The 19,404-nt window shown below is 38.3% G+C and overlaps 2 protein-coding genes across 3 annotated transcripts; one reads left to right on the top strand and one right to left on the bottom strand.

The window, feature by feature from the left end:
• Positions 1 to 636: 636 nt before the first annotated feature.
• memo1 (mediator of cell motility 1) lies at positions 637 to 11,235 on the bottom strand. Its single transcript, XM_007551522.2, has 9 exons — positions 10,770 to 11,235; positions 8,992 to 9,073; positions 8,846 to 8,914; positions 8,531 to 8,643; positions 7,701 to 7,812; positions 5,147 to 5,289; positions 4,969 to 5,045; positions 4,303 to 4,407; positions 637 to 3,747 (listed from the first exon to the last, which is right to left on the bottom strand). The coding sequence occupies exons 1-9, from the start codon at positions 10,828 to 10,830 to the stop codon at positions 3,616 to 3,618; spliced, it is 894 nt and encodes a 297-aa protein (XP_007551584.1). The 5' UTR covers positions 10,831 to 11,235; the 3' UTR covers positions 637 to 3,615.
• Positions 11,236 to 11,522: 287 nt separating this feature from the next.
• spast (spastin) lies at positions 11,523 to 17,831 on the top strand. 2 transcript variants are annotated; one of them, XM_007551521.2, is made up of 16 exons: positions 11,523 to 11,986; positions 12,066 to 12,149; positions 12,230 to 12,313; positions 13,037 to 13,188; positions 14,518 to 14,651; positions 14,734 to 14,827; positions 14,918 to 14,992; positions 15,110 to 15,181; positions 15,262 to 15,337; positions 15,424 to 15,515; positions 15,673 to 15,752; positions 16,590 to 16,632; positions 16,713 to 16,792; positions 16,869 to 16,939; positions 17,100 to 17,140; positions 17,247 to 17,831. In XM_007551521.2, exons 1-16 carry the CDS (start codon positions 11,869 to 11,871, stop codon positions 17,370 to 17,372), a joined length of 1,422 nt encoding a protein of 473 aa, XP_007551583.1. In that variant the 5' UTR covers positions 11,523 to 11,868; the 3' UTR covers positions 17,373 to 17,831. The 2 variants fall into 2 exon arrangements, with proteins under 2 accessions (XP_007551583.1, XP_016526682.1); XM_016671196.1 differs by having other exon boundaries at positions 11,530 to 11,986; positions 12,227 to 12,313.
• Positions 17,832 to 19,404: the final 1,573 nt, after the last annotated feature.

The following is a 19,404-nucleotide window of genomic DNA, read 5'->3' as shown; positions in this document are numbered from 1 at the left end:
TACCTCTTCAATGATATTCTAATTTCGTCTCAGAACAATCTATAGAGCATAAGACTTTCTAAATTTCCAAGTCTGAAAGTATATGCAGCAAAAATCATTTTTTTTTTTTTGTTTTTTGTTTTTTTGTGACAGAAAAACAAGACACTTAAGCAGATGTGCTTTTCAGTACATTTTACTTCTTTTGTAACATGAATCTTCTGCCTTTTCTGAAGAGCCTTTTGGGATGCTTTGTCAATGGAACCTGAGATCAAAAAAACTCCATTACGGGAGTAGATAAGCAGTATTTTTTTTTTTTTTTTTAGTGTAGTTTTACGATGAGAAAACTTCCAAATCCTAAATAGAGAGGAAAAGAAAATATAAAAGAAAAACATCTCTAAAAAGACAAATAACCAAAGAGAGAAATGAACAGTGTCGAGGTTAAGCTATTTGTCTCTCGCTACAAGAATGAAGTTTGACAGAACACAACTCCCTCACTGGAGAAAGGAGATAACAGTGGGTGCCATTTTAGCCCAACAGACGGGTGTGCAGGGTAAGAAGTGATGAAGTGTTGCGCGGGCCGGAAACTAAGTTGGGCTGTCGGCAAAAGGGAAGAGGAGGGGAAAGAGTACACAAAAACTGAAAACACATTTTAGAAAATAAGACTGAAAGTGAGAATATGCTTTATATATCTATTTATATATATATTTATATATATATAAATGTGCAACAGTGATAAAAGGCACAATAGCACAGTGTGTCATGCTTTGCTAGTTTCCTGTAAATTAGCATAAGAGGTCTTGTGAGTCGGGGGGTTCAGCCTTCAGTCTGCGTTCCACTCGGTTCAACGAGGTTTGCGTTAATACTAGATGTGGAATGAGATGGGAATTACCTTAAAGCAGAAAAATATAAATGTAATTTACCATGAGCAGCAAATGCATCACGCTGCGTATTGTCAAGTTTCTATAAAAAACTCATGTCGCTTTTAGGAATGATTAATGCCCAATCAGCTCCTGTGGCCAATTTACAGCGTTATACAGCCTTGCAAAAGTATTTACGCCCTTAAATTTTTCACATTTGTGCCTAGAACTGAAGTGCATTTTAATGGTATTTTCTACGGGCACAAAGAAATGCATTATTTTGAAGTTGGTAGAACGTTATGCACGGCCTGCAAAACAGTATTGCACAACCACAATAAGATAAGGCTAATGAGATAAGATGGACCAGACAGAAGCAGTCACGAGAACCAGAGTAACTCTGGAGGAGCTGGAGAGACCCACAGCTCTGGTGGGACAACCTGTCGACAGATTCACTCCGCAAATTTGGCCTTTAAGGAAATGTGGCAAGAAGAAAGCCACAAGAAGTCCCATTTGTCATGTAAGGTCACTGCACACACACAGAGAAATGTGCTCTGGTCAAATGTGGTGGAAAAGCAACACTGGATGCTTAGTCCACACCACCTGCACAACATGCTTTGGGGATGCTTTTCATCCGCACACAGGGAAGCTGGGAAAAAAACATGGCAGAGACTGCAAAAGACTGGGGGACCGAAGGGGGGAATGTGCCTCTACCAGGAGAGCTAACCTCCAACAATTTATGTCAGAATGGTCCAGGCAAAGAACAGAATTAAATCCAATTGGAAAACTAAGTGATTATCACAGATAATTTCAATCCAATCTAACAGAAATTAAGCCATTCTTGAAGGCTGCATGTTTAAAAAAAAAGATAACATTAAAACGTCATTAATAAAAGTTGCAGTGACGTTATTGATCCCAACTGACCCACATTTCCCCTGCTCTCCTTTGACCAGTAAACTCTTTATTAGGTGGCGGAAAATAAAGGAGACTGAAAGCCCATCCAAATGGCCAAATATGTCATTGGCAAGCAAAGTTTTAATGCAATGCCATTAAAATATACACTGCTGTCTTTCAGTTTCCGTATGTGCAAAGCTAGTAGAAACATACCCTACAGACCTGGAGGGGAAGGGAGGGTGGCTAAAAACAGACCTATGTCACATTTCTTAGACCGATTTTTCTTTGTAACAATGTTTTTTATTGGTGTGATATATAAAATACAATAAAATACCTCAACAATTCAAGAGGGCTAAATAATTTTGCAAAGCATTGTAAAAGCAACAGTCCTCTTGGGCTTTTGTGCTTCAGTATTTCCAAACCTTTAGCCAATGAATTCAAAATGCAGCTGGTAGCAATATCTCTCAGAGTTCTGGGGGAAATTTGACAGATCATTATGTTTTTGAGGAGATTTAGAAAACTTTGACCATCCACTATGTTCTGGTTTATAACAAATTTAGACCAAACCAATTTTGAAATAATTATGACATGGAACTTCGAAAGATAAAGTTGCAAAAGTAGCCAAGACACAAACTGAAATGTGTTGTTGTGCAAAACCTTTTGACATTATTCAGTCAAAAACACGAAGCCGTAATTAAAAACCTCCTTCGCAGACGTGACATGTAATCTTTGAAGGTGGTGGTCATTCCAGCTTGGCTGCTTGATTTGGATCGCATTGAAAGAAAGCTCGACTCAATATGTAACAAAAACATTTTACAATTCAAGGAAAAAGGGAAAAAAAAAAAAGTAATCACTTCAGTGTGAAGAGCGAATTACTACAGAGATCAAAGAGGGAAGTGTAAACTGTAACTAGAAGGTGCCAGAGTCTGGATTTGATTACATTTCTGTGGAATCCATAACTGCAGCGAGGTGCTGAAAATGTAATCTATAATGCCATAAACATACGACTGGATCAAAGGATCAGTGGTACACACATCGATCTACAGGCCAAACCATGTTGACAACCTCAGAGCCAAACTGACGTAGCTGCTACTCAAATCTACACACTAATCCAGTTAATACTATCACATCTATCAAAACTTCTATAAAGTAAAAAAGAAGGTTAAAATATGAATAAAATATATATATATATTAAACCAATATTATGATTATAATGTGTGTGTGTTTTTGTTTTTTTTTTTGGTTTTATACAGTAGGGTCTATGTGAACTTTGTCGAGTGCAGCCCTTTTTTATGCTGTATAGTGGTAGCAGTTACCTATGACACGGTTTCCCAAGTTAGCGTAGCATTAGGCTTGATGCAGTCAGAAGACTCACTCCATCCTCATCTGGGAAGAGCTGAATATTCTCCAATAACATCTGCAGTTTTATTTAAATTGGTATTCTTCGGGGCGGGGGGGCGAGTTATAAGAGAACACATCAAATCCAAATAAATCCTTTTTTTTTTTTTTACATCTCTGTTGCTCGTCATTATTGGGAAAACATAAAGGAGGGTCTATGGGGATAATGCAAAAAGAAAGATTTGCTACTCCTGGAGCTTCCTCCAACCCAGTCACCTCCATCCTCTCCTGAAATTTCACCGCAACGAAAAGCTCGGAAGACACTTCAAACTAAGAGGCGGGTGGAGAAAAGTGAAGAAGAGCTGAGGGACTTAAGGGAAATTATTTTATTGGCTTCAATTATCTAAGTTTTTCCTGCACATAGTGGGCTTTACTGAGGGACTTGGGGGGGCATCGGGGTAGGAATCGGGGGAATCATGGGTCAAGGTTATGGCATTAATATAGTAAGGGCAGGGTGGCGGCGTTGCAGTGGCCCCTGCAGAAGTTGACCTCAATGAACGATGAGCGCCCCAGCAGCGTAACTCACGGAGCTGTCCTGCCAGTTCCTGCACTGACTCGACTGGGCGTAGTTCAGGAAAGAAAAGTTCATTTCTAAACCAGACTTCCTAAGCTCGGCCACAGCCTGCAAAACAGAAACTGATCGTTAGTTTCTACGTGATGGTTTGCAAGCAGACAAATTATGCAAACATTGCTATGACCCTTCCTTGTTCATACTCCTTGAACTTTCTAAATTGTGTGGCACTAAAAGACAATCAGTGTTTTTTTTTTAATTGGGACTCAATGTGATAAAACGCAAAGTGGTGTTGTAGCACAGAAATCTGTTAAAAATCTTAAAATAATTGAAAAGTTTTTATTTCTCTCCGTTTTGGGGGGTCTCCCTGTGCATGCATGGATTTTCTCCAGGTACTCTGGCTTCCTCTCAGTGTAAAAATTAATTGATCACTTTAAATCACCTGAAGGTGTCAGTGTGTGTGTACAGATATGCACACACACTAGGTAAAAATGACATTTATTACCATCTTAACAACAACAATATTTCTTAATGAGTGTAACATAATACCAACAGTTTGCTCATTTCATGCAGCAAGAGTGTTAGTAACATTTGGATATTTAACCAGCAATGAAAATTATCCACTAAAAGTCAGTACTAATAGATTAAGTGTTCAGCTGTTCTTACATTTAGCAGCACTCCAATAGGGTGACGTCCACAGATGGTGTTACGGTACTTCTTCAAGTAGTTGGTGAAAGAAATGGGATCCAGTTGCTCTATAATGCTCATCCCCTACAAAAGAAGAACAAACTACATTTTAAAAAATGTAGGTCAAACCATGTTGACAGTGTAAAAAAAAAAGAAGAAAAAAAAATATTTTTGGACTTCATGTTTTCTGTCATTGGGGTGTTCGACCAAAGCCAGGGAGAATCTGCCCTATTTTTAGATTAAAACATTTTGGATATGCCTTCTAATATGTTGATTTTTTATAAATACAAGGAGGAACTCCTCTTTGTCTTACATTCAAACTTTTATCTCAGTTTGAATAAGTTGCAACACTTTCACAAAAAAAAAGCTTATGTTGGTAATTCACAATATGACTAATTTATTTAATATGTATGTTCAAACATAAAGAAAGCCTCTTGAAGAAATATACTAGAGCATATCTTTAGATCAACCATTATTTTAGTCTCCTCCATAAAAAACATAAGCAGCAGCAAGAAAAATCTATATAATCTAATGGTATCAACATTACTTCCATATCCAATAAATGAGATATACTTAGTACAATTTGCTAGAGCTCTTCAATCTACTAATACATTCACATTTGACCCTGTCTTACTAAGTAGTTACCATTTTATCAAGATGCTCAATAGATCTGTAGATCTCTCCTTGAGACTCGTCGTAGTACGTGTAGCGAAACCGCTGGCCTTCAACAGAGAAATTAACAACAAAAATAAATTGTTTCTTTTGTCATGCACGACACAAACTCGGTGAAAATGTCAGCATTCTTTCAGTTTCTGATACCTACCCCAGTGGCAGAAGTCAGAAGAGATTATGAAAAGGTTAGAAGGATCTGCCAGGTATTTGCTGAGCAGCCTCCCATACTCCTGCTCCTTAGACTCACTTAGAGCACCCACAAGCACAGGAACAATGCTGAACTCATCTTTGTGGCTGCAAAATCAGATTAAGAGAACAACTCGAGTTGCATTTTAGACACACTCTATACAACAGCTTCATGCGTACAGAAATTAAAGGTTTTCCTACATAAAGAGCCAGAGTACTCTGTTCAATCTCTTGCATAATCCCTCTTTAAGCCTGTCACCACCCGAAGTAACAGAAGGTTTTATCAATTATTCATGTGAATCAGTGTAATTTGGATTACCCCAAACATAAGGGCACCGAGAAGCAAAAAAAAAAAAAAATTCCATATTTTGCTCTGCAAAGAGTTGAAAGAAACGGAACATAACTGGTATCATCCATTAGATGACTTTTTCTCCACTTATCTGCCAAGTTGCAGCACATTAGGAGTAACAATATAGAGAAGTCAATGACTTGATGCAATCTGCATGGTTTCCTTAGACAGTTTTTAAACTAATTTGAATAATAAATTGAGCTTACTGCGCTGTTTGATTACTAGGATCAATTTGAATGTATGTATGATTGAATTGGAATGATTTGTGTAAAGTGTCTCGAGACAACACTTGCTGCGAATTGGCGCTATATAAATAAACTGACTGGAAAAGCACAGTTGGACACAAGACAAAAACATTTTCAAGTTTTGTTTTCCTTAACTGGAGAAAAAGTGCAACACAAGTCAGACAAGACTGTAGCAAAGAGCAAAGTGCACAACAGCCACAGTGCCACGCTAATGGAAAAAGGGTCTGAATGGCTCAACAATTTGTAGCTGCAAGGGGAATCAGAGGTGTTTGTTATATTGCCACAGCATTTTGTTCCTCTGCAGATTTTTCAGGTACACAACAAAAGGAGCCGTTTGCCTCTGGATGCTTCATGCCACCTGTGCTTAAATTCATGCCTACTTTGAAGATTGATCATTTAAAGTAATTTTTTCTACTATATTCAGAGCAGATGTGTCTTTCTCAGAAAAACTGAACAGTTGAACAAAGGCGTGTTGCGTGGTTTGTATGAGCATGCTTGATGTGGGTTTTTGATGTTTGAGCAGCTAATAGGTGAAGTTTGGGCCTGGCCTCCAGGATGAAAGAGGAAAGTGTGAGAATCTGATGGAGACATTCTGTGACGTTACACTGCGGTTCTTTAATCTCCATCTGGATGTGTGCACGTGCCTCCACAAGAAACGCACGCAGATAACGTTTCTACACTTCAAAGTCAGCAAAGTGCCTTATGCACTCATTGTGCGAAGTCATTAGATATCAGCAAAACTGCACCTGAAAACACATTGGGTTCGACTTGGTTTGTTATTTCTTTGCAATGCAGTAAGTGTCACAATCAGATCAGCGATTAGCTTGTTGTTATTATTAGACATGCAAGATGTTTGCTAAAAGACACATTACTTCACTGGATGGATAGCACAGATCCTAACCCAGATCTGTGCTTTACGCTATATGTATACAAGGGGACAATGTGGCTATGCGTCCCCAGTAAACAAAGTTTGCCAACAGAACGTCATCCATATCTCGTTTCCACTGAGCAGTACAGTTGGGTGTGGCTCTGTACATCATTTTATGATCCTGCACATTCAGGAGAGCGTTTAAGCCTCCAGTTGGACTCTCACTGGGCATGCGGGGTTCAACCCATGCCCATGACAAACGTAAGTTTCCTCTTTGTCGCAAGTAGTGACATTTTCTGTCCCTCAATCAATGAAGTGTGTTGTGCAGCACCGCCTTGTCTGTACTGTAGTCCTATGGACTTCAACTGAAACAGGGTAGGATTGTTTCACTTCTGATCGGTTCTATGAGTCGCTTTTACAATAGAAACCAACAAAATAGCGTACCGAATCGACCTGCATATCGATACATTTCCACTGCAATGTATCAACATGCTGAGTCTCTACTCAGAAATTATAAAAGAAGAGACTTGGTATAGAAAAAAGGTTTGTTTAATTTAGAGGAGCTTGAAGATGGGGTTTTGTGGACAAACACTGCTAAGCATTGTAATGTTATTTAGTCATCAGTTCAGCTGATCATATTTTCTGTTAACTAAAAGTGCAAAACATTATAAATCATTCTGTGTACAGCACACTGTGGTGAAAGACAAAATAAATCAAACCTTCAGTCAAATTTATGTCTTTGGAGTTCTAGGAGGCTTATGGAGAAAATTAAAAACACCACATACCCTGAATATCATCAACACATTTCTATGAAATGATTGCACACACACTGCTGTGTGTGTGCAATTTTGATTTCTTTGGAAATAAAACTGCATGGGCAGATCAGTGAATAAGTAAAATCAAGCATTTTTCACCTGAGGCCAAAAATTAAATCCATCTTGTTGGAAAGATGTCTTCCATGTAACCTGTGCCTTGCTACAGCTTTGCAGGATCACTTCAATTCTTTGTATCTTGGATTAAAAATTGTGAAACTTTGCATCCTTCCCATGTGCATTACCTCTCCATGGCTTTAGCAGTGTAAGGCAAGTGCATTTCAATACTGTGCTCATCTTCATCTGTCTGCAGACTCATCCTCTCAAACAACCCGGTCTTCCAGAGGTCTGCGTAAACTGCAAAACACAGAGTTTAATTATCAGTGCTCGATAAAGCTCTGATTTGGCTTCAGATCAAATTGATGAGTACAGCATGAGTAAGCATTAAGGTGTAAATAAAGATGACAAAAAGAAATTTTAATTAAAAAAAATTATATATGTGTATAAAATCATAGAATCAACCTTTAAAAATTGCTGAAGGATGTCTAACCTATCTGAGCTGTCAAATACAACTTCAAACTTTTCCTTTTCTGTGTAGTGATTCATAATAATTACAAAGAATTAGGTCAACTTTGTTTTTATCTTAAAATATTAATTCTAGTATTACAGCTAACAGTTCAGATAAATCACTATGCTTCCAAGGAATTTTAGTAAATATAAGCAAACACCCGGTAAAAGAATTTATACTCCTGGGCATTTTTTTTCTCATTTTGCCAAGGTATAACCACAAAATTAAATATATTTTATTGAAATTTCATGTCAACAATCAACAATACAAAGTGAATAATTGTGAAGTGGAAGAAAAGAGAAATATGTTTTTCAACTTTATTAACAAATTAAGTCGTGAAAGGAGAAGACATTTATATATATGTATATATATAAACCCTTAATGTATGTTCTTCAATCCAAACTCTCTGAATAAATCAGCAGCTGGAAAAAATTCACACTTAAGTTCTAAAGACAGACATATAGAGCAGAAGCAGAAATCACAGTCAGGAGTGAAAGCTGCAAGTACCCTTCTGGTCGATTCTCAGGTCATAGAGGGGCGTTCTATAGACGTCTGCAGGCGACAGGGCACAGCGGGAGAGGGGCACATGGTGTGAAGGTCCCAGAATGAACACCCTACGACTGAGAACCAAGAGGAATTTATCTCACTCGCGCCATTAACACACAACCAGACACCAGCTCTATTATCTGTTATCTACACAGCATCTGTTTGTTCTATTTAAGTACTGAAGTACCCTAACCCCTAACTCTAAACGTAAGAGAATTTATTTAGCACATGTTTTTCTTAAATGAGAAATAAAGCCAGAAAGATGAAGGGCCTTACGTAACAGAGGGATCCACCTGCTTGTAAGCATGTGCTGCACAAGCACCACAGTAGGTATACCCGGCATGGCTGCAAGCAGAAAACGTGTTGGTAAAGTGTGAATACTATTTCGCACGCTCTAGGGATGGTTGTCAGTGTGCTCTTACGGCGCAATGATGGCTCTAGCAGGTCTGATTGTGGACTGTGCTTGGGACAGCCAGCCCTCTAGTTGTGCATTCAGCTGGGATCCTGAAAAGTAAAACAAATAAATAAAAATAAATACGGTGCTGTGTGCAGAAGAGCAAAGACATACGAAAACCACAGGAAAGCAGCTATAATAAACTGTAATTAGTTTGATCTAATTACATTTTTTAATTGTTATTTTTAATTGCATTTTGAGTTCTGTGGTTTTATAATTGGCAGTCATCTCTGTGTTGTTGCCCTTCCTGGCCACGTCTCTCTTGAAAAAGAGACTTTGAATCTCAGTAAGATTCATCTAGTTAAATATAGGTTATAAAAATTAAAAAAAAACATACTGGAACTTCAATGATTTGATAGGAAAAAAAAATGCATGAGTAAAATTTTAAAAGGAAATGCATTCTTGGATTTGTGATATTAAAAGCTCAGCCAACATGCAAACTGAATGCGTTTGCACTCTGCTCAACACTAGTACAGGTGAGTAGTAGTAACCAGTTACATTACTTGAGTAACTTTTTTGGGAAAAGAAAAATTTACTGATAGAAGTGGTTTTACTACACCATTCATTTTACTTTTACTTATTATTATTATGAAGTACCAGTGCTCTTACTTGAATAAATATCTGGATAATTTTACCCACTGTGAAAAATATCACTAGATGACATTTAAAAAAATGCTACAGACACACACCTACAGTTTATGTTAAATTGAGACTTGTTATTTATACATAAGCTTGTTCTAATCTTATTTTCTATCTGCTGGGCCATTGGAGGTCAAATCAACATACAGTAGACACCATGCACTGTCACTGGACCTACTTTAGCCTGATCTAACATACATTACCTAAAGTAAGTATTAGCTTCATAAGTTTTAGATAGACTTCTTCAGTCTGAATTTAGTTTGTAATCATGCTGCTCATTTGCATGATTTATTTTAATCTTTAAAATAACTTCCAAATGATATTACATCATATGTTATGATCAGTCACTCTGTACTCAAGTAGCATTTTTACCAAATACTTTTGTACTTATACATGAGTAATAATATGTTGAAGTAGTGCTAGTCTTGAGGAAAAACTTTGTCTACTGCACACACTCTTCTTTTGAGTGGAAAAACTGAGCGGTTTGTAGGGATTTTTCTATAAGAAATAGCTCACGGTTTGTAAAATGGGGGAAGGGGTGCAACATGAAACTTCTGGTTTCTGCCAAGCCCTGCCCAGTCCTTTGTTTGACGCCAGGGAGAATTTCAACACATTACCTAAGCGGGTCGGAGAACAACAAGAGACCACAATGACAACAGTTTCTCATACTGCTGAATGTTTAAAGAGCGCTGGGACTTTTCTAAGAGTGCATCAGTTAGCATGTAGGCCAGGAAGTTCTGCTATGTTAGCCATGTTAGCTTTGGTTGACTTCAAAAACCCCATCAGTGTAATTTTGCTCCCCGCAGAAGCTCTCCTGTTTACAGACACAATCACAAGATACAGTGCTGGATGAGCTTAAACTCACCGTGCACCTCATAAGGTGACACAGAAAAGGAGCATCCTATCAGATAAATGTTAGCCTATCGACTTTATCTTAGCTTTATTTATCGGCAATTAACGTCAGCGGAGGAAAAACTAAGAAATAAACCATTATTATATTTTGCAGGTTATACATCACAAAAATAATAATAAAAAACACAATAAAAAAGGAAAAACATGAGTTAAGATTCAGCATGCTAACTCAGACCGTGCTAAGCTGACAGTTACCCGAAGCTGAGTACCAACTCCCGGCGTGACTTGCTTCTCTGCACACCACTCGATTTGACATCTTGGTTCCCAAGCCGCCTATCTTGGTTCGCTAGATTCTCGTCAAACCGGGGAAAATGAAACAGAATTGTAAACTCCGGCGTTTGCTCACTGACAGATAATGTAGCGCGTACTGCTAGCTGACTTCAATAGACAAAGAGCAATCGGCAGTTGGACTGTACAGACAGCTGGGCTAGCTAGCTTATGGCCTCTGTGTGGTTACCGGTTAGTAAGTTCAGTCAGCCCGTTCTGACAGCCCGGAAATGTAACCGTGGAATCTAAAAAGGCACAAATTACAAAATACCGTGCCAGTTTGAAACAATAACGACAACAATACGAAAGGCTGGAGCTGTCACAGTCGCTAACAGAGGATTACTGATTTGTCTGGAAAAGCCAGGTAAGGGGCGTGGCTAAAACTGTTATCAAAGTGACGTCGGGTATTTTGATTGGTTAGATAAATAAGTAAAGAGGGTGGAGCCTTTACTTGGACTAGAGGCTTCGCACCATTTGTTGGCCGGCGAGGAGAGTGACTGCCATCGGGGTGGAGTTTCTTCACCACTTCTCCAAAATAGGACCAGGGCGCTGCATCCTGCGCCTTCAAAACCATATTTTAAAGTCCTCCAACAATTTGTCATAAATATTTTCTTTTTGCATTAAGCGGGTAGGAGAACAACTGAACCGGCTGATGTGGGAAGGAGGAACTTTAGTATGGACGTTTCAGATAAAATTATATTTAATTTGTACGGTACTTCTGTTCTTGTCACAAAAACGAAATACATCTTCCGCTACGGTAGGTGGCAGTAGCGATGTACGAGTTGACATCGCGGTCTGTTTTCACCATAACACATGGGAGAAGAATAATTGAAGCGACAAAAACGGAAGCTAGCGGTGCAATCGAGCGATGGTGTATAAATATTTAGTTACATTTAACACACAGAGTTTATGATATAAAACAGACTACTTCCTTAACAGGCCTCGACATTTGGATTTTAAATGCCGCGCTGTTTGTTTTCACAACGAGCTAATTGAGCCAGAAGGAGGAGAAAGTAGCGCTGGAGTAATGTCTGCCAAAACAAACGCTCCTAAGCACAAAGACAGCGGAGAACTTATTAAAAACTACCACAAGCAGGCGTTTGAGCATATATCGAAGGCACTGAGGATCGATGAAGATGACAACGGTGGGTTGGTTTGTTTGTTTACTATATCAGCTGGTTGACAGCTCTGTAATTAACCTCTCTCACCTCGGTGTGTAAACAGGAGAGAAGGAGGAAGCCGTGCAGTGGTACAAGAAAGGAATAGCTGAGCTAGAGAGAGGCATTGCTGTGGAGATCACAGGGACAGGTAAGGAGACTATTTGAGCTCCCCGAGAACTCCAGTCAACACACATAAACGTCACTGTACACTTTCGGTTTCATCAGCAGGAGAGCAATATGATCGATCGAAGAGACTGCGAGATAAAATGAAGGCCAATCTCACCATGGCAAAAGACCGACTTGCTTTGTTAGGTGGGTGGGATTTCACTAATCAAGCATCAAACAGTGCAAAAGTACAAGTCACTTCCACAAGCCTCAGTGTATTTTATCACGGTTTTATGAGATGGATCAACACGAAGTAGTGGGGCAATTTTGAACTTAAAGGAAACGTTTTTCAAAAAACAAATTTAAAAGAAGAGCTCTAAAAAAACGTGGCATTCATTTGTTATATTTGCACTTTTGCTTTGTTGTAATTCTAGGTATGCATCCTAAGCCTCCAGCCTGCTCTCACGTTTTTTTTTCAACCTCTCTCCAGGATTGGCCCATATTTAGCTAAATTCATCATCCCCACATCCTGATGCTGCCACCACTATGTGTCACAGGGGCAATACTATGTTCAGGGTGATGTACAGTGTCCGTTTTCTGCTCCACATGTGTGTTTCCCATCCAGATGCAATTTGCATCTATCAACATAAGGTGACTCTTGAAGTTAGTTAGTTAGTTCCACTGAATTTTATTTAGAGGTATAACAGATAAGACAATTGAATAAAAATGCATGCCATGCTTTTTTTGTTTTTATAAGTAAATCATTTATGAACATCACTTCACAATTACCTACTAGTTTGTGTTGGTCTATCACAGAATCTCATAAAATCCTTAAAGTTGTGTTGTGACTAAATGTGGAAGAAGCTTAAGGGGGATGAACTGAGTACAAGGTGCTGTGTGTATTTACTCTGCTCTGTTGTTCCTTCACAGAGGCCACATTAGCATCTAAGAGTAAAAGTCCTCGTGGCTCAAACTCAAATCTTGCTAATTCACATCCAAAGTCCAAAAGCCAGCCTTCAGTGTCCTCCACCGTCAGGCCTTCAACTTCTGTCAGACCCCCAACAAGACCCATTGAACCAAAGGTGATGTTTTTGTCTGGTATTTGAATTCATATTGAGTAACAATATGAATTGTTACTCAATACACAAAATGTGTATGTTTTGTTTTGAGAAACAAAACATACACATTTATTCACCTGAAGAGTCTGTCAGAAGGTAACAAGTTAAGCAGTTTGGAAAGTGCCCTTTAGGATGTTACACCTTTCATTTTTTTATATATGCATAATTATTGAAAAAAGAAGAAGAAACAGACTGTGAGATGCTGTAATGTTTTTGTTGCCTTTACGCATCTTAAAAATGAAAATGTTACAAAAAATCCTTTAATGCCAAAATGAAAACCGATTTCTACAAAATAGACAATAAAACAAAAATATGCAACTTAAAATAAGCGATTGCATAAATAATCACCAGTGACTGACCAAATTCAACAGAGGTCCAGCCAACTGGCGCTACTAGTCTCACAATGAGAGGAATGGAGATCACCTGAGTCCACTAAGTGCATCTCAAGCTCCGGAAAATACATTGTTTCCACTTTAGTCAACAGAGACCAGAAAGATATGACAGCTAAAGGATCTGAAGAAAATATATTATAGTTTTCTGGGAGGCTAAATATGACTAAATAAGGGAATTTGTCCACATTTATAACAGTTACATTAGACAAGCTGTTCCTGTAAAAATGCTAAAAGTCAAATCAGAAAAAAATGAGATGGAGGGTATGAAATTAAGTTTCTCATTGGAGTCAACTATGTTGTAATAGATTTAAGCTTTAAAGAAATGAACCATGCAGAAGGTTTTGATCAGACAATACTAATACACAGTTACAGTTGATTAACCAATGACTAATCTTTGGTGTCACATTTTACAGATTTTAGGCATTTGAAAAGAAGTTAACTAATATAAGTGCGATATTATGGTATTTTACTAAAAGCTGCGTGTTTTTCTGCCACACAATAAACACTTTCTAAAATCCTGCCAAATGTTGTGAAAAGCAGCCAATTTTTTTTTATTTAAAAAAAAAAAAAAAAAGCAAAGTAGAAATTAGAGGTGTTCAGAAACTTTCCACATCAGAGTTAATTGAGCAATAATGTTAGATTTTCTTCCATTTTCCCAAGAGGGGGCAGGGAACTGCAGCCCACCTAGTTGGGCTGCAGTTCAAAAGCAGCCCAACTAGGTGGAAACCTGCCCAAACTGGCAACACTGGAGGTGAAGACTTAAAGGGAAAACTTTATGCAGACATTGTAGATGAGCTGTTGTGTTCAGGCTCCATGAGCTGCTCTCTGAAAGCGCATCTAAATCTGCTTTGATGACATTGAAAAAATACTCAATGTTTATTGTAAATTTTTCTCCGTCAAGGTGACCCCTCGCATGGGAAGAGCGCAAAATGGAAGACCTCCTGCTGTGAGACAGCCTCCGAAGAGGGATATGAAAAACTTCAAGAATGTGGACTCTAAACTGGCCAACTTGATCCTGAATGAGATCGTCGACAGGTACTTTAAGGCATCTCCTTCGTATGAATTTGTTAAATAAAACTGGTGCCACATTTAAAGCTGTCCTGCCTGTTCTCTGCAGGGGGGCTTCTGTCTCCTTTGAAGACGTCGCTGGACAAGATCTGGCTAAACAAGCACTCCAAGAAATCGTCATCCTTCCTTCTTTAAGACCAGAGGTTATTATTTCAAGATGTTTGATCTCGACTTACTGTTTTTATGCTTTTTTTTAGTTTAACTTATGACCCGGTCTCATATTTACTGTTTAGCTGTTTACTGGACTGAGGGCACCTGCCCGTGGTTTGCTTTTATTCGGCCCACCTGGAAATGGGAAAACCATGCTGGTACGGTCAGAGAACATTAAAAACATGAAAATGTATTATTTTTGTAAACATTCGCTGACATATTATGATTTAGCCTTTTCTTATCAGTGAATTATAGCTTTTGTTTCCACTTTCTAGGCCAAAGCAGTTGCTGCAGAGTCTAATGCCACCTTCTTCAACATAAGTGCTGCCAGTCTGACGTCTAAATATGTAAGAAACATGCTTTCCTTTCTACAGTAAGTAATCGATGCTACAACTCTTTCAAATCTTCCCCTTTGTCTTTGTTGCAGGTGGGTGAAGGTGAGAAGCTCGTCAGAGCGCTGTTTGCAGTTGCAAGGGAATTGCAGCCTTCCGTCATCTTTATTGGTTGGTATTACTCTGCTCCAGGCTTTTACTTTCCTATAAGAGGCCAGAAAGAAACAATATCTCTCTGTTTTCTGCTTTCCTGTCAGACGAAGTGGACAGCTTGCTGTGTGAGAGGAGGGAGGGGGAACACGACGCCTCCCGTCGTTTAAAAACGGAGTTCCTCGTCGAGTTTGACGGGGTGAGGGTGTGAGCACGCTCAGACATTTGATCTGGGATTCTGCGCTCTCTCTCTCTCTCTCTCTCTCTCTCACTCACTCACTCACACTCACACTCACACATACACACATACATGAGAACTTGGGTGTCATTTTCACAAAAGCACCTCTGGATTTCAGGTGCAGTCAGGCGGGGAAGAGAGGGTTCTGGTGATGGGAGCAACTAACAGGCCTCAGGAGCTCGATGAAGCCGTCTTAAGGTGCGAATCAGTCTGTTCATGTTGCACAGTGATATTTTAAGGATGCACAGATTCAATTATTTTAGATTGCTGATCTTGTAAAGCTCTGATTCTGATTTCTCTTCAAGAACTATAAGTAACAGTCATGTTTTTCTACCTTCTACCAGAATTAAGAGTTGAAATCTCTTACTGAAAAAATGTTTATGGCAAAATAAAATTTAGTGCTATCTCTCTACATCTGCATCAGTGGAAAATCTATAAATATCTCCAGGTTCTGTCACGTTGGTATCTGTAAAATAAGATCCTAACAAAAAAAAAGAATTACAGCATATTGTAATTGTTTCTTTACAAGACAGAAAATAGCTCGCTAACTTTTGAAAAAAAAAAAAAACTCACCTGTAAATCTAATCAGCTGTTGTTCAATAGTCAACACACACACACACGCAACACGCTGCTCTCGCACTGCGTTAGAGAGCAGTGTGTGTTACACAGCTCTGCAGTTAAATGGATTTCATTATTATTTAAAACAAAGACAAAATGAGTAGATGTAATTCGTTAACATGATTAGCATTAGTAGCAGCAGACTTTGTGTCACGAGTTAGACTTTGCGGTCAACATTACCCAATTCAGTAAGAAACTCTCATCCCCTCTTGTGGCAGAATGGGTGAACAGCAGTTGTCTTTTCCTTTACAGAGAAATCCAAAATATTTTCTGCTTCCTCTGACTGCATTTATTTTCCACTTGACAACAAACTCTGAGTGTCATTGTAATTACCAGTGTGCTTGCAAACGATGCGTTCACTGACCCGCCGGATGATTTCTCGACGCATCTCTAGTTCTGTTTTATGTTTTCCTGCAGGCGCTTTGCAAAAAGAGTTTATGTGGCGCTCCCCGACGAGAAGGTACTACGCATCCATAAGTACGCTCTCTACTTTTGCAGATGATGTGATTTATCTCACGTTTTGACTCTTGCTTCCTTTAGACACGATGCACGCTGCTTAAAAATCTTCTGGGAAAACACGGGAATCCACTAAGCACCAGTGAGCTCTCCCAGCTCGCAAAGTGAGTGCTGCACAGCCATAAAGGAGCAATATTTTAGTTTGCTTTTGCATTAATTCTTAATAATGTTCTCTGACAGAGCAACTGCAGGATACTCAGGAAGCGATCTGACGTCATTAGCCAAAGATGCGGCACTGGGCCCAATTAGAGGTATGACTCAACTATCCTCCTGGTCACATGGTCACAATTATTGGCACCCCTGGTAAAGAAAAGCCTTAAAATAAGACTCAGATAGTCATGGAAACCTCTTTGTGTTGATTTATTATCAAGAAGATCCAGGAAGTTTATTAATTTATTTTTTTTTCCTCAGAGTTGGGGCCTGAACACGTCCGCAGCATGTCTGCTAGTGAGGTGAGACGATGCAGATAAAATACCCAGAATGCCACTCACATCTCCTGTTTATTGTGTGCTGTTGCATCCCTATATGTGTGTGGTTCACATCTTTTTGTGCTCACAGATGCGCAACATCAAGATGAAAGACTTTGAGGAATCCCTGAAACGCGTCAAGCCCACTGTTAGTTCGGCAACTCTAAATATGTACACCAAGTGGAACAAAGATTTTGGGGATACATCTGCTTTTTGATCCTGGGTGGTCTTCTTTGTTTACCTATATGGAAACCATGGGGTGATTGGTTGAAGCATTATGCAAAGATTTCCTGTTTTATGGAAAGGCTCTCCAACTACTCTTCTTAAAAATTTATTTGCTATCTGTGATAAAAATCATAATTTATTGTGCAGAATTTCCTGCCTTTCCCCTGGAATAAAAACATCCTGTTAGCTAGTAGCTGTAGTACACTTACAGACATGGTGATGGTATCCAAAGAGCTGTTGAAGTTGAAAAGCAACAACAATTGGGAGAATTGCCAAAGTGCTTGGTTTTGCTGCTGTGTTCAGAGAGCACAGGCAGCTTATAGATACTTACTTACCTTTTGTTTTTAAGTAGGATCAAATGAACGGTTTCTTCTGTTAGTTATGGCGTGTTGTTGAATAACTCCAGTAGATGTAAAAACTCATCTGTGAATAAAGACATTCATTAAAGTGTCATTGTCTCTTCACTAAATGTTAGATTTTTCATTTTACTCTAAGGTTTCAGTCTTTCCAGTCAGGGGAAGACACAAAATCAATCCATCCATCCATCCATCCATCCATCCATCCATCCATCTGTTTTCATATTAATCATGCCATCCATCTATTCTTTTTATGCATCCATTTGTTTACAACATCCAACAATCAATCCATTCTGTCCATCCTTTGTTATATAGTGCAGTGATCACACCACTTCAATTTTTCTAGTCTTTTTTTACAGTCTTACTCCAAATTGTATTAATTTATCATCTTTCTTCAAAATTTTACAAAATGTAGAACAAAGTCTTTGAGTGCATTTGCAAATTTATTCAAAACAAAACCATGGAATTATATTTACGCAAGTATTCGCAGCCCTTCTTTTTGTTGTTGGTTTTCTATTTTTAATGCATTTGCAAAACTCTATAAAATGTTGTTTATGCATTTTCACAATGGGGTGTGTAAGATTTTGAGGAATGCGATTAGTACAACTTGGAATAAGGTTGAAACAACAAAAAATGGAAAAAGTGAAGCACTGGGAATACTTTCTGGATGTACTGTATAACTCATCCATCTACCGATCTATTCATCCATCACTTTTTCAGTCCATCCATTTCTTTGAACCATCTATCTGTCCATTTTTCCTTACATCCAACCATCTATCTTTTCTTTTTTTCAGGTTTGACATTTTTAGTCTGACCATCATAGAAAACTCTCATAAATTATTTTTTACCTCTTGAATATATATTTTTTAAAAGCCTAAAATGAACAGAGAACTTTGAAAATTTAAGTCTGGGACTATGACTTTTCAAATCACAGTTCACACATAAAATGTAGCTGAAAAAATAAATGATAAATAGTACAAATCATTTAAATGCATTAATTTTTTAAAAGCTATATCAAATTAAATGGGACACAGTTTTCTATTGAAGGGGTCACTGAATCTTTTGAAATCTGTTACAAAATGGTAAAACTTAGATTGTTTAAAATGCCTGGAAGCTGATAATTGAATGTGCATTGTTGCTTTTTAAATTCATTTTTTAATTGGCCTAAAAAAACCTGTAGAGAACATTAAATATTCTTGATAAGTAGCAAGTGAGATCGCATCATTGCCACATTTTAGCTAAACAGAAAAGCTTAGCAAATTTTATTGGAGTGAAGTAGTTGAAGCTCCTCCTTTCTGCATTTAAGCTTCACAAATTCACATAATTGGTTCATTTACAGCTTACTACTAATCTTTTAAGGAAAGTTGGTTCAACAACATGGGGGTGGGTCGCTCTAATTGGTCAGGTTTTGTCCAGCTATGACGTTTCTTAAGGTAGAAAGTTGTTACTGAATCAAATTTGCATGCCTGTGTTGGTCTATGTGTGACATTTTGATGTTAATTCTTTGATGTTGATCCTTTTGTAACACTAGGGACTGAACTTGGCCTGCAAATTGGCCGCTTGGCTAATTATACAGGAAAATGTACAGTGGCTTATATTCTGTCCCTTATCAAATAAATATGAAGGACTGAGACCGGTTCACAGTTTGTATCATGGAGTAAAATAATG

This window comes from Poecilia formosa, unplaced genomic scaffold (assembly GCF_000485575.1).
Source record: "Poecilia formosa unplaced genomic scaffold, Poecilia_formosa-5.1.2 Scaffold42, whole genome shotgun sequence".
NCBI lineage: Eukaryota > Metazoa > Chordata > Actinopteri > Cyprinodontiformes > Poeciliidae > Poecilia > Poecilia formosa.
This window is presented reverse-complemented; position numbering and strand designations above follow the sequence as displayed.